General features: G+C 39.0%; 1 protein-coding gene across 6 annotated transcripts in view; it reads left to right on the top strand.

Moving 5' to 3' along the window:
* Nucleotides 1–13507, top strand: part of PLCG2 (phospholipase C gamma 2) — a 62341-nt gene that overhangs the window by 24226 nt on the left and 24608 nt on the right. For all 6 annotated transcript variants that reach the window (XM_064723368.1, XM_064723366.1, XM_064723372.1 and 3 more), the window contains 11 exons: nucleotides 1424–1517; nucleotides 2653–2700; nucleotides 5044–5128; nucleotides 5837–5920; nucleotides 7269–7312; nucleotides 8432–8504; nucleotides 9391–9492; nucleotides 9646–9764; nucleotides 10680–10765; nucleotides 11667–11787; nucleotides 12874–13042. In XM_064723368.1, coding sequence (XP_064579438.1) covers nucleotides 1424–1517; nucleotides 2653–2700; nucleotides 5044–5128; nucleotides 5837–5920; nucleotides 7269–7312; nucleotides 8432–8504; nucleotides 9391–9492; nucleotides 9646–9764; nucleotides 10680–10765; nucleotides 11667–11787; nucleotides 12874–13042 — 1025 coding nt within the window. The remainder of the gene's footprint in view (nucleotides 1–1423; nucleotides 1518–2652; nucleotides 2701–5043; nucleotides 5129–5836; nucleotides 5921–7268; nucleotides 7313–8431; nucleotides 8505–9390; nucleotides 9493–9645; nucleotides 9765–10679; nucleotides 10766–11666; nucleotides 11788–12873; nucleotides 13043–13507) is intronic.

Below are 13507 nucleotides of genomic sequence, written 5' to 3'. Positions count from 1 at the left end.
ATTTCCTCTGACAGCCCCTCCAGTCCCTCCCCATGGCAGTTCTCAAACCAGGCCTCTGCCAATGCTTTGAAAACACTTGGTACCATGAGCTGTTGCTGTAATGCTGAGCTGCAGAACAACATAACTTTCAGTTCAGGGGGAAATCCTTTTCCTTGCTGAAGGGCTTTGTGGTGGTTCCTTAAAACAATATAAAAGAATTGTTCCTTGAGGGGAATGGTGGCTGTCATAAGGGGCAGAATTGTCTTGGGAGAAGAATTGGTTTGGCAGTGGTGGTGGGTGTTCTTTCCAAAATTGTAACTAATTGAAAAACATTTCAATGGGGAGCTGAGGCTGGGCTCCAGCTTCATCCTTGGGGTATAAAGCATTGTTTGCAAGTATGTTTAAATAAAATGTAATCTTCACATTTTGAGAAACTTGTTTGCTTTGAAAGCTGATAAAAGATTTCAGCTCCTGAGTGAAAATAATTTTTCAGAGCTGGTTTAATTGAAGAATGCCTTCATGCAATTTCAGAGCCAGCCTGCTAAATCAAATGGACTTTGCCCAGCTGAGGGCTGTAACAATCACATCTCATGCGAGGTTATTGCAGCTTAGCTGGTATTTCCTAGGGAAAGCTGTGCCCAGCAAGCAGTTCCTCATCTTCCTTCTGTTGGGCTGAAGAATTACCAAATGCAATCATGATAAATGATGAGGACTCTTCTGGTTTGGGAATTGGAAAGGCAATCTAAATTTTAAACAAAACAAAGCAGTGATATACTAATTTGCAGGGCAGGGAGGAAGATGTGCCTGGCTTCTAGCTAGGCCACATAAGGAATTTTAGACCTTTTTTTGACTTGTATTAAAATGTGTTATATACACGACACCAATTTTGTACATTGCTCCCTTACTGTTTGTCTTGCCAAAATTTAGTCTGGAACAATCTGTGTTGAAAGGCATGGTTAAGATAAATAGAAGGTGATTATGTCAAAAGCCAGTATATTGTAATTTTGTTGTAGGTTGCTGGGAATATAATGAACCAGCCTTATTCCACAGCAGCACTGAGTTCTTTTGTCTGTGTCCTTCAAGTTGCTCTGATCTGGGTTCTGGGCTTTTGCCACTTTGGAGACAGAAGACAAGAGAATGAATTTTGCTTGTGTTACCACAGGAGCTCAGCAGTAGTTTTATAGTGTTTTTGCTGAAGTATTGAAACTTTCCTCCTCTGATAAAAGCCTTCTAAAAGGAAGTATTTTTTGTCAGAGCTTACCTAACCCCAATTTATGCTGTTTTTTATTAGCTTTATTAGTAGCAACATGAAGCTATGCAATGAGATTTATCAAAGAGGAAGGTTATCAGCAACTTTGTGTACTAGGGTTTATCTAAACAAGTTATGTCTTGGTTTTGTGTTGATTTTGCTTTGATGTTTACCATAGCATATAACTTTTTTCAGCTGACTCTAAAGATGATACTGATAAATGGTTGTGTGGCTTGAATATCTTGTATCAAGAGGTCATGAGTGCTCCCACACCTGCAATCACAGAGAGGTATGTGGGCATATTTTCACTTCCTGAGACTGGGAATTGAAAGAGGAAAATCTGAATGAAATTTTTAAGGTTCAGCAACTGGTGCTTGCCAATTACACTAAGAACACTTTCCAGTTAGTGTAGGACACTGAAACCTCATATGGAAATTCTCAATGTCTGTTTTGCTACATAGGTGCTCTGGAGTCACATTCTGCTTCATACAGTAATGTGAACTTGCCATTCACCTTGTTCTGTGCACCCAAAACAAAATCTCTTCATGAGGTCACAAGAGCAGCTGGTGTTTGTGTGTTGGCTTCTTGGAAAATTCAAAAATCAGCCATATGAAGGTGAAACTGCACCTTTGTCCTTTGGAGCATGTTGTGTGTGAAACTGCTCAGGCTCGGATTGCCAGTTCTGTGGACAAGGTTTCAGAATTTCAGTATTTTCAGTAATGTCTCCATACCCCATTGCTTTCCATCACTGCTGTTAGTGAGGAAATGCTCTGCCCTTGCTTGCTCCCTGACCAAACTGTGCCCTTGACACTGGTGTTGTCAAACAAGAACAATTCCTGTTGAGGCTCAAGATCAGCTTAGCAGTGCAGTCATCTTTTAGATAAAAATTGCATATGTATTTATTTACTATTGGTGCAACTAAAAATATTTTACTGTGCATCTAAAACTGACATGCACTGTAATGAGGATTTTCTTTAAAATTCCTTAAAACCCTCTCCCTTCCCTCTAGTTTTTAATTTTTATGCATCTAACAGATATTTGAGCCAACAGCTCAAAGATAAATCTGGCAGAAATCATTGACTGCATGGAGTTACTCCAGTTTAGATTAGCTGAAGTTTTGGCTCACTTTATCCTCTTACTTTTTTACAGCTTCTGGTTACTCATTCTTTTCTGTTCTGCCCACCCTTCCCCTTCCTGTGTTGTTTATGTGACTGTAAAATGCAGCAAAGTACATGTTTACAAATGTGGTAAAAAAAACTGGCTGGATCCTTGAATGCTGCACTGGTAATGTTTTTGCTTTGCTAAAAGAGATGAATCATAAGACCTTTAAGTATTTCTATTGAGTTTTGTCTATAGATTTTGAAATTTCATTGGCTGTATATTCTTTATAATTCTATGATTCTTTTTTCTCCCTCTTCTACAAGCTGGCTGAGAAAGCAGATCTATTCTGTTGATCAAACTAGAAAAAATAGGTAAGAAATTCTGTCTTTTTTCAGACTTTCAGTGACTTTTTGTTGCAGATTCTAACATGGAATGAAAAGAAATAAAGAATTCATTGTCCAAAATGTGGAGTATGAGATCTCTGAAAATGGCATTTGCCTTTGCTTTAGCAACTTGAGTTTTGCCTTTTGCTAAATACAATGTGTTCATAGCATTCCCTCAGGTTTATGTACATGGTATAACGAGGAAACAAATGATGACAGCTAAGTATTTTAAATTTTAGCCTAGAATTACTTTGCCAGAATGAGCAAGGTGTTATTTTAGGGATTCAGTTTGGCTGGCAACTGCCTGGCCATGGGCATGTCTCTGCCTTGTATTTGGATGGACCAAAGCCAAACAATCACCTCTGACCTGGTGCTTCTCAAGAACCCAGGGGCTCTAGCTCCCAGTGTGATGTGTGGCTTCATGTGTTTGGGTTTCAGTAGCTCCTTTCAGGTCCATCTGTGATGTGGCTTTGTAGCTTTTACACACAAAGGAGACATTTTAAAAAATGAATTCAGCTGCACACCTCTCCTTAGAGTTGCCAGAAATTGTGTGGCACTGAGAAGAATGTTAACTTTTCCTCCCTTCTGTGTTATCGTTTCACTGTTTTTTCTCTTTGTCTGGAACATGCATTTTATTATTAAGTACAAATCAGTGTAGAAAAGCTCATGCTTTCCCTGTTGTGTACAGCTTTTCCCAAAAGCAAACTGCAGTGAGGTGTTTCACCGTGTGGCTGAGGCTGTGGTATTGCAGGAAATCACACCTTAGTGCAGACAGCCTGTGGCACAGTGCAGGCTGAGCTGAGACCCCATTTCACAGCTGTGTTTCCCCAGCTGGCCACAGTCCCATCCTCTACTGGACATTGACTTTACCCCCGATGCATTTTCAGAACTAACCCTGCAATGGGGGTGTGCTGTTGGGTTCACAAAGCAAAAGCAAATGTTAGGATGGAGCAGCTGGGGCTGACAGTAGGTGTCTGCTGAAGAGGTTTCATTTGTTGCTTTAGGATTGTTTTATTGCTACAAGGCAGCTTGGTTGGGATCAAGAAGACTTGCGCTTCTCTTCCTAGATGATTCATGCTTTTAGAAAAATTCAGGATAGGAGTTTGGACTGAGGTCTGTTGTGTTCAGAGCTGTGGTTTTTAGGAAGGTTAATTGTAAGGCTACCAGGCAAGTCCTGTTCCGCAGGTTGATCTTTTTCCAGTGGTAATGAAGTCCCAGCTCTTTGTTTTCTCTTGCCCTAGTTTGGCCAGAGGAAATGGCTTGTGCTTGGTGTTTAGTGTACAAATGGAGTGCTCCTTCTTGCTCCTAATAGTGGTTTTTTCCCAGAGTCTGGCGACAAGGCGGAAAGCCAGGAATTTCCTGAGTTCTAATCTGGCTTGGGCATGGAATTTGGCTTAGTTCCTTCTTGCTTTGCCTCTTTCCCTCTTGCACAATGGAGATGAGAATATCACAGGGTAGCTGCTGGAATGGACAATGTGGAATGGAACTGTTACTTTCATCTGCGTGCTGATTGGTTTTGTTGCTTTCAAGCAACTCTGTTCTGACCTTGTGTTTGCAGAGGTTTAATGGCTCCTGAATTGTCCTGTAGGCCAAGGCAGAGTCCCTCAGTCTTGTTTTGTTGGATGTTGTTGGCATTGCTTTAATATTTTGTGGGCTTTACAGGTCTTGTACCTGTGCTGCCTTGCTGTTATCCAGAAAACTTTTGTTTTTGAAGTGTTACTGGGATATCATTGGGCATTCTGAAACTCTGTGAAAAGAACTAGCAGGTCTGTGTAAATGGAACTGGAAGGGAAGACTTGGTTGGGAGAGAAGAATGAGATCATGTTCAGATGTTGCACAAGGGAAGAGTCTTGCTGCTGCAAATCAGCGTTACCAGACTGAATAACATCCAGAGAAAAAGGTTAAAATGGTATTGAAAATTGGGGTTTTTTATTCTCTGTTTGTGCTCATCTGTTCAGTACAGCCTTTGCTTGATGTTTTCTGTGCCTGTAATCCAATTTCAGTGAAAGAAAGGCTGGAGTTCATCTGACCATGTATAAACATCTACATTTGAGCTGATTATCTAGATCTGATTATTGCTGAGACAGAGATACATATCTATGAAACATAGTTATTTTAATTCCAAATTACTTGAAATGCCTGTTTCTCCATGTCTACTTGCTTCCATGTAGCTGTTAAGTATATATAAGTTTACAGGTATGTGAGATGAACTCCACGCAAAATGTTTCAATAGTCACATTTTTGTGTTGATAAAAATATATGAGTAGCTGTCTAGACACAGCACATTGTGGTGATTTTGCTGTCCTTTTTTTTTTCCTCTTTTTCCCCCAGTATCAGTCTTAGAGAGCTGAAAACTGTCCTTCCCCAAGTAAACTTCAAAGTGAGCAGCATGAAGTACTTGAAGGATAAATTTGCGGTAATTACCTGATTACTCAAATGTGTTTGGTAGTATCTGATAAGTGTTGATGTTTCTTTTTAGGACACTTCCTTTTTTTTTGATTTATATCATGTACAGTGATTAATCTGTCAGCTTGGCTTTGCCTGTATCTGAGGGTATAAGAAAATACAGATATAAATGTTCCTTCTTTTCATTGTGTGGTCCCCAAAGCCAACATTGGCTTTTGAGCTCCAGTACTGAGCAAGTACATAGAAAAGTATTTTTTCTTTTTTCTACATGAATTTAATAATAATTTTTTTTCAATATTATTAACTAATAACCTCTTCTCTCCAACTAATGCCAATATTAATAACTTTTGAAGGTCATTCCGTTCCTACAGGAACCTTGAATATCCCCACCCTTTCCTGCTTTCCAATTCTCCACCCTTAAAGCAGACATTCTTGCTTCTGCTGGCCCAGCTCACAATGACTAAATGATGCTCTTCTTCTCTCTTGGTTATGGAAGTGGAGTGAGGGTGCAAAATGCAAGGCCAAAGATGGGGGCTAGGAACACCATGTCATAAACCAACATCTGTTTTCTTGTTTGTATTCTTAAAAACATAAATAAATTTAAAAATTCAAGTTGGAGTAGAACAGAGAATGCCAACTGGAGTAAGAGTAACTTGTTCATTGTGCAAGGGGCAGTTCAAGGAATTCTAAATTCACTGTGTGCTACTTTCTGTTGTAGGAAATAGGTGCTCACAAGGAAGAGCTTACTTTTGAACAATTTCATTTGTTCTACAAGAAAATCATGTTTGAACAACAGAAATTGGTAAGCTTTTAATAAATTGTCTTCATGCTGTTCAACTGCTGCATCAGAGTAGTCAGAGCTGGTTATCTTTTTGTTTGTTACTGATTTTCTTTTTTCCTTGTTCTTGTACCAGAAAAAGAATGAGTGCTGTACTTGATGTGTAGATAACAATCACTGTTAGCAATTGGCCTAAGGAGATGAACAAGTCATTCATGATGCTTCTTGGGTGTTGGTAGTAAAGACAGGCACAGACACTGGTGGGTTTTTAGGAGGAACTAATTTTGTGAGTTTGTTCAGGATGCTTTCGTGAGTTTGTTCAGAATGTCTTTTCATTAGGTTTGGCTGGTATTTTTTACTGGTAGGAGCAATTCCATATTCCAGATTAGCAGCAGCAAGTCCATTAGAGGACATGCATGAGACAGTCCTTGGGAGGCATAAATGCTGTGGAATTACATTTTAGCTAATTCAAGTGGGCAACTGCCTGACTGTTTCCTTGTATTTGCTGTACAGATTCATGAAGCTGGTGGAAACTGCATACTTTTAGTGACTCTGAAAGTTAGGAACCCTTTAAAACTGTGTGAAAACACATAATTTGAAATTACTTGCATGAATGTCTTTCTTCACTATGTGCTTATTGTGGATTCAACTTTAATTTTGCAGATGCTAAAGTAGAAGCTTAGATAGTCAAAGTCAATGCTGATTTTCTGGCAATACAGCTTGTGCTGTTTAAAAGTGATGCTGAAATCATGGTGAAGTGATAAAACCCCTAGATTAACTGGCAGGATTTTAGTTTTGGCCATGAAAGTCCTGTTAATTAGCCTGAGCAGAAAGCTGAAGAGTAAAACACACAGCAAGGAGCCTCTCTGACTTCTTTAAGCTCCTGTTATTGCCCTGTGTGAATCATTGCAAAGAAATTTCTCAATTTGCTTACAAGTGCTTTGGGTCACTTGATAAGTTTCCTGAAATCTCTAACGATGCTGTGCCAAGCTAGAAACAATTTAGGTTTTATATTCACTTGAATAAATGTGATGAATGATACTTAATTCCAGTTTTTCTGTGGTATCAAACAGTAAAAGCTCCCCAGAAATTTGACTGCTTGTGCTTTGTCAAAGCAAGTATTTTGTATGAGAATTGTGTTCACATTGAAAGGCCTGAAGTGCAGTTGCCAGCCTTGGCAGTATGGTTTTTCTTATGTATTTAATTAAAAATGTGTCTTGCCAACTTGTGTGCAACTGCTCTAGAGCAGATAGGCATTTATTTCCCCTTTCCAAACCAATGGACATTATTAGGTGGACTTAGATAGAAAATTGGATATTCTTTATGTTTTTTCCCTTTTTTTATGTTTTGTTTGTTTTTTGTTTGTTTTAAGATTCTTGATGAATTCAAAAAGGATTCCTCTGTTTTCATTCTTGGGTGAGACTTTTCATTTCTATTATTTTTCCACATTTTCATATGGTTGTAGTGTTGCAGGATTGTTTTTATATTACCTCACTTTTTTTAAATTTTATTTTTTGTTCTAATATTTTAGTAAGTCAAAAGAAATCATGAATGTTTTTGCATTCAGAAAGGTGAACTTATGTTGCAAGTAAGCCCTGGTGATTGCTTTTTACTTTCTGCCTACAAAAATGGTATGGACTGAAGTTGCCTGTCCTCTGATTTTATAAAGAGCTGAACAGAGCTATAGAAGGACAATTTGATGCAGAAAGTTTTGCTTCAGTCTGGAGAGTGGTGTGGTGCACAGGCTTTGCCTAGAGCTGAGCTGAATGCTGATAGTAATGGTTTCTGCATCTTCCACTTGATGGACTTGAAAGTTTAAGTAAGATGTGTACAGCATGAGGAAGGTGCCAGGCACTGCTGACCCATTGATTGTGGATTAAACTGGTTTATCTTAGTTTTGAATATGACACTAACAGATTAAGGAAGTAACTGTAAAATTTGCTCTGAGTATACTGAGTATTTCCTTAACTCTGGGTCATGTAATAATTAAACTGTGAGGCTGCTTAAAAGCACAGATTTGTAAGCACCTTCCTGGTACCAGGTGCTGCTGTTTTTGTGACTTACAGAAGGCACATCAGTGAGATCACTTTTCCTTGGTGCAGCTGCACCTTGCCCCGTTTTTCAGAAGATTTAGGTCTATCACAGTAGTTCATCTAAATATTACAAAGAAGGAATTACTTGTGAAGTGTGGCTCTGTGATAATTTAAAAGAAGCTTTTGCCTGTACCTCAACTAAACTTACCAAAACCCTGGTCAAGTTAATGCAGCTCATTTGCTACAAAGCAATGGCTACAGATTTGGTGCTTTTCCCAATGAATCCCTCTCAAAAGTACATCAGGAATCCAGGAGGCTCAAAATAAGTAATTGGATGATAAAAGCCTCCTCTAAATCCCATTGAAATTACAAAAAGTCTCTTGCTGGTGGCAGCACCTTTATACTGTAAATCTAAGATACAAACCCATGTAATCTTCTGCTGTAACATCTGATTAACCTCTCTTATTTCTTTAGCTTCATTTTCCCTTTCTTTTTTTTAAAGAAATACTGACCGTCCAGATGCTTCAGCAGTTCACCTCCACGACTTCCAGAGATTCCTGCTACACGAGCAGCAGGTGGGAAGGTTACAGAAATACTGAACTCTTTTTCTTGGGGCTGTATCACAGAATTCTGTGCTCATTAAAAAGAAATGTGAGGAGTCATAGAATATGATTGATGCCACTGTAATACTGGGCCTTGGAAAGATTTCTCCTTCTCCATTAAAGTCCACAAGAACTATTATTTTTCATCTATATAAAGCTTCTGAAGGTGCACCAGAGGACAAGAGGGAGGACAAAGTAAATAAGGTTTTAACAAGCCTCCATTTAGTCATGTAGATAAACAGACAAGGTTAGAAATAAATGCTGCTTGCAGTCAGAGATGAATGCCTGGTCTGGTCCCTGCTGTCACCAGAGGAGCACTGGGGTGATGCCTTGGCCGTGGCCCCATTTTTGCAGCTCTCACATTGCTGCCTGCCTGCATTGCAGTCAGAGGTAATTTCCTATTGAATGGAGCCAGTTAGATGTCCCGTGCCAGCAAGCAGATAAGGATAAAGGCAGGGATTGGAAATGTGTCTTCGTGGATTCCTGTAATGTTATTTAGCACAGACTCCATGTGAAAAAATGGTGCAGTATTTGGTAGGCACTGCTGAGCTCCAGGTTTGCAAAAGTGATTGAAAAGTGAGACCTACACTTCCTGTGTAAGCTTGCTACTTTCTTTTTCTCCCAATTTCACTGTTTTCAAAGGATGTTTTCTAAGGCACTGTTATTTAAGGCACTTAGAAATGAAAGAGATTATAGTTAAGGCATGTCCAAGGAGGCCAGCTTTTTTCCCTGTCAATGCACATATGTACTTAGATAGTGTGTCTCTCTCTGTAGATCTCTCTGTTCCTTGTTTGATTTTTGTACTGAATAACACCACTTCTAAAGTTTTTTTTTTTTACTGTATTGCAATTATCTGAAGGAATCTTGGGCACAGGATCTCAGTAAAGTCCGAGAACGAATGACAAAGTTTATTGATGACACTATGAGAGAAACTGCTGAACCTTTCCTCTTTGTTGATGAGGTGAGATAATGGTGCTTTGTAGTAGTTCTCATAGACTTCTTTCACAGAATTTTCACTGGGTGCCAGGACTTGTAGTCCCCTCTTGCTGCATTGCTGGGTTTCTTTAATTCTCATAGGGTAAAAATGTTTAAATTCAGTCTCTTTGTATTGTAGTTCCTCGCTTACCTATTTGCAAAAGAAAACAGTATTTGGGATGAGAAATATGATTCAATAGATGTGCAGGACATGAATAATCCTTTGTCCCACTACTGGATTTCCTCCTCTCATAACACGTAAGTTACCAGAAGTCCCATTGTCTATCCCAGTTCAAAAAATGTAGCAATGTGAGAGAGACAGTAAATTATGCCAGAAATGTGCTGTGTGGATGTGTGAAACCTTCCTACAATGTGGTCTAAATGTGACAAATGGAGTTTCTGTGACTCTTTTTTCCCCTTCTCATAAGATCTTAGAGGTTTTGAGATATAACTCAGGTTCCAGAAAATGCAAGTCCTGTGGATTAAACTGGTTTATCTTAGTTTTGAATATGACACTAGTAATATTCAGTCCTGGTAAAAAATATAAAGTATTGAGTTGAAACTGTTCTGAAAGCCTCTCTGCTTTCAAGAATTTAAGTTACTGAAGGGGCTTCCTTTTTTTCCAAGCACCAACAGTCTCACTGAGCTCACGTCAAAATTCATTAATTGTACAGAGTATGTGACGATGAGTTTGTACTGTCTTCAAATGAAGGGGATTTGCTCATCTGGCACTGTAGTGGAAAACAAGGTGTAAAGAGAGGGAGGAGAGATGAACAAATAAAATAATGCAGGGAATGCAATAAAGTGGATATAGATATAGCATGCAGGTGTATTTTGAAGTATAAGGGGTGATATTACTCTAAATACCTCCCACATGCTCATGCATGAGCATAATGAGGTTTAGGTGGGTTTCAAAGCTCATGATTTGCTCTCCAGAAGGATGTCAGGTTGGTTGCTATTTAGATTGAGCCTTTAACCTGCTATAGTTTGGTCTGTTCAAAAACCTGAGAGCATCAGGTTCAGCGAAGTCTGTTTCTTCCATCAGAATTAGAAAAACCAAAACAAATCAACATACATTGTCCATAAGAGGAGGCAAAATATCACCCAGTGGGTGAGTGAGAACTGGTTGAAATTGGCTGCCTCTCTTTTTTAACATTTCCTTTTGCTCCTTAGGTACCTGACAGGAGACCAGCTTCGCAGTGAATCCTCCACAGAAGCTTACATCAGGTGCCTCAGGATGGGATGTCGATGTATTGAGTGTGAGTAAAGAGCTTGTGGAGTGGTTTGTAACATTTGGTCTGTACAAGTAGTTTCCCCTGTTTACCAAGAAAGAAAAAAGAACTGAAATCAAGAACTGTTTGCTTTCTGAATTTGAAGTTAGTCATATAAAAATCACTGATTCCTAAATTGTTTTTCTTATTTCTCACCAATGCCTTGTTCACTTCCTCTGATTCTTGTTCCCAGGCAGTTTTAAGAGAGTCTTCCTAAATCTCCTCTCACTTTACACCAAAAATTAAATCCTGAATCCATATGAAAGCTTAGGATTTAAGCTGGAGTACTTGTATAGTTTATTTACCTTCATTGTAATACAGACAAGCCTAAGGCACAGAGATTTTTGTGATGTTGTGCCTTTTGTCATCCTGTTTAACTTGCTTGTAAATCAGTTAATGTCTTTGTTCTCCAGCAATTGTGTATGTGTCTGCAGCACTGTACTTATTGTGTTCCTTATTGAGAATTTTCACTTCAATTTCATGTTGTTTATTTGACTAATGCAAAATGTATCTCAAATTAGAGTTTCAGGGTTGAAATAAACAAAAGACAGAAGCTCTCAGCTTGTCACTTGTTGGAATGTATTTATTCCTGGAAAATTACTGTAAACTAGTAGATTGACACTATAGTTGCCTGAATCTCTTATTTCCAGATTTCCACACAATTATGCTTTGGGAACATTTTGTAATGTATTTTATTTGTCTTGCTCTTACTTAAGTAAACTCAGTTTCCTCTGTGAGAGAATAAATTCATCTGATGGGATATTTTATTAGAATATTAAGGTCTATGAATCAGTATATAGAACACTGAAGTTTTGGATGTATTCTTCTTACCAGAGTAATTTCAGGAGCTACCAGGTCTCTTACTTTTCCCACTGCTTGTGTTTCCTAGTGGATTGCTGGGATGGTCCTGATGGGAAACCCATCATTTACCATGGATGGACACGGACAACAAAAATCAAATTCGATGATGTAGTGCAGGCAATCAAAGACCATGCCTTTGTTACATCTGAGTAAGCTTTATTTTCCTTCAGCCTGTTTTCATGTGCTTAGACCTTTCTGAACTGAATTTCACTGTAATCTAGAGCAAAAAGTAATCACAGAGTAATGGATTCCAATAGCCTTCATTATTGCCACATGTGGGTGTTTAATAGATGCTGTTTTGAGGAAGAGTTCCAGAGCGTAACCATTTGTTGCTAAGGAAGATAGTGAATACCCTAAAGTATAGTGTTTCCAGCTCCTTTTTTGGGTCTTCTTTTATTAAGTTGCAAGTGAAACTTCAAATGCTTAATAGTCTGTCTTAAATCTTACAAAAAAATAAACAAAATGGTACAATTGACAAAGAATAGTCTGTCACATGGTGTTTCTGTTATAGGGAAGGTCTTAGCTGAGAAGATACAGAACTCAGAGCATGTCCCCTGAACTGGTAACCTCAGTTTAGATCTGCATCTCTGCCCTTCTTCAACTTGTGCTGAGATGTCCTTAACCTGAAAAATATTACCCAATAATTGGGGAAGAAATCAAGCTGTCAGTGTCCTGTTTTTCCATGTTACCACTTGGACACAGAGATGCAATATTTTCCCATGTGCCTCAGTGTCTGCAAAGGAACTTTGTGTTAGTGACAAGCATAACATGGGATGCATTAGTGTTAGTGACAACCATGCATGGGATGGTTTCAGACTCTTCTCAGAGTACATGTGAAGGAAAACAGACATGATTTTGAGGAGAGGTGAAGCAAATTTTCACATTATGGTGCTTTAGCAGTGAATCTGTGCCCAAAGAGCTTGGAGGGAATCTTTCTCCTTGCAGATATTAAAATCTTGGCTGGATAAAGTTCTGAACAACCTGATCTAACCTAGGAATTGGGCCTTCCCAAAGAAGGGGTTTGGGTTAGGTGGGCCTTCACAGGTCCCTTCTGACCTTGGCAACTCCATGATTGCACATCTGTTATTATTTTTTGTGTCTATATCTTCCTTTTGTCTTCTTGTTTCCTTTAAATATTTTTCACTCATCTGGGGGCTGAGGGAGGGTGTTGCCTTCCTTGCCTTGCCAGCTGTAGCAAAAAGAAATTGTCTTCACCTTGGTTTTGTCCACCAAAGATACCCAGTGATTCTGTCGATTGAAGAGCACTGCAGTGTGGAGCAGCAGCGACACATGGCCAAAGTGTTCAAGGAGGTGTTTGGGGATCAGCTTTTGATGAAGCCTGTTGAAGCCAGTGCAGATCAGCTCCCATCACCAACCCAGCTGAAAGAAAAAATCATCATCAAGGTAGGCTTGCTTTGTGTGCTGGGAGAGAAAATAGGAGAATAAGAGCAGGAGCCTGAAATACTGTTGCTGACTTCACAGATTAGTTTCAAGAAACCCCTTGCTTGAAGTGTTTACTGGTTACATTTGCCAATAATGTACAGTGTTCTGTAAAACTCTGTATTAACGTGCTTCCTCTTGGTTTCCTTTGCAGTAAGTGTTGGCAGTTCAAGTGCCAGATCAAACGTTAGCTCTTTTCTAAAGGTCTTCTACCTCCTGAAATGTCATTGCTAAATTTCAGTGAGGGTTCGCTGTTGCAGATGTTTCATCACACACGTTTTACACCATGTGGCCTGCTTAAAAATGATAGAAGTATGTTCTTAAATAGGAAGATAGGTCAGTATTACTTTTTTTTTTTTTCAAAGACTGCCCTTCATTCAAGTGAAACCCAAACTCTTGCGGCTGCACACTGAAGTTGTAAAGATTTCA

The sequence above is a fragment of the Zonotrichia leucophrys genome, chromosome 11 (genome assembly GCF_028769735.1).
Source record: "Zonotrichia leucophrys gambelii isolate GWCS_2022_RI chromosome 11, RI_Zleu_2.0, whole genome shotgun sequence".
Classification (NCBI taxonomy): domain Eukaryota; kingdom Metazoa; phylum Chordata; class Aves; order Passeriformes; family Passerellidae; genus Zonotrichia; species Zonotrichia leucophrys.
The sequence above is the reverse complement of the archived record's forward strand: the minus strand, read 5'-3'. Positions and strand labels throughout refer to the sequence as shown.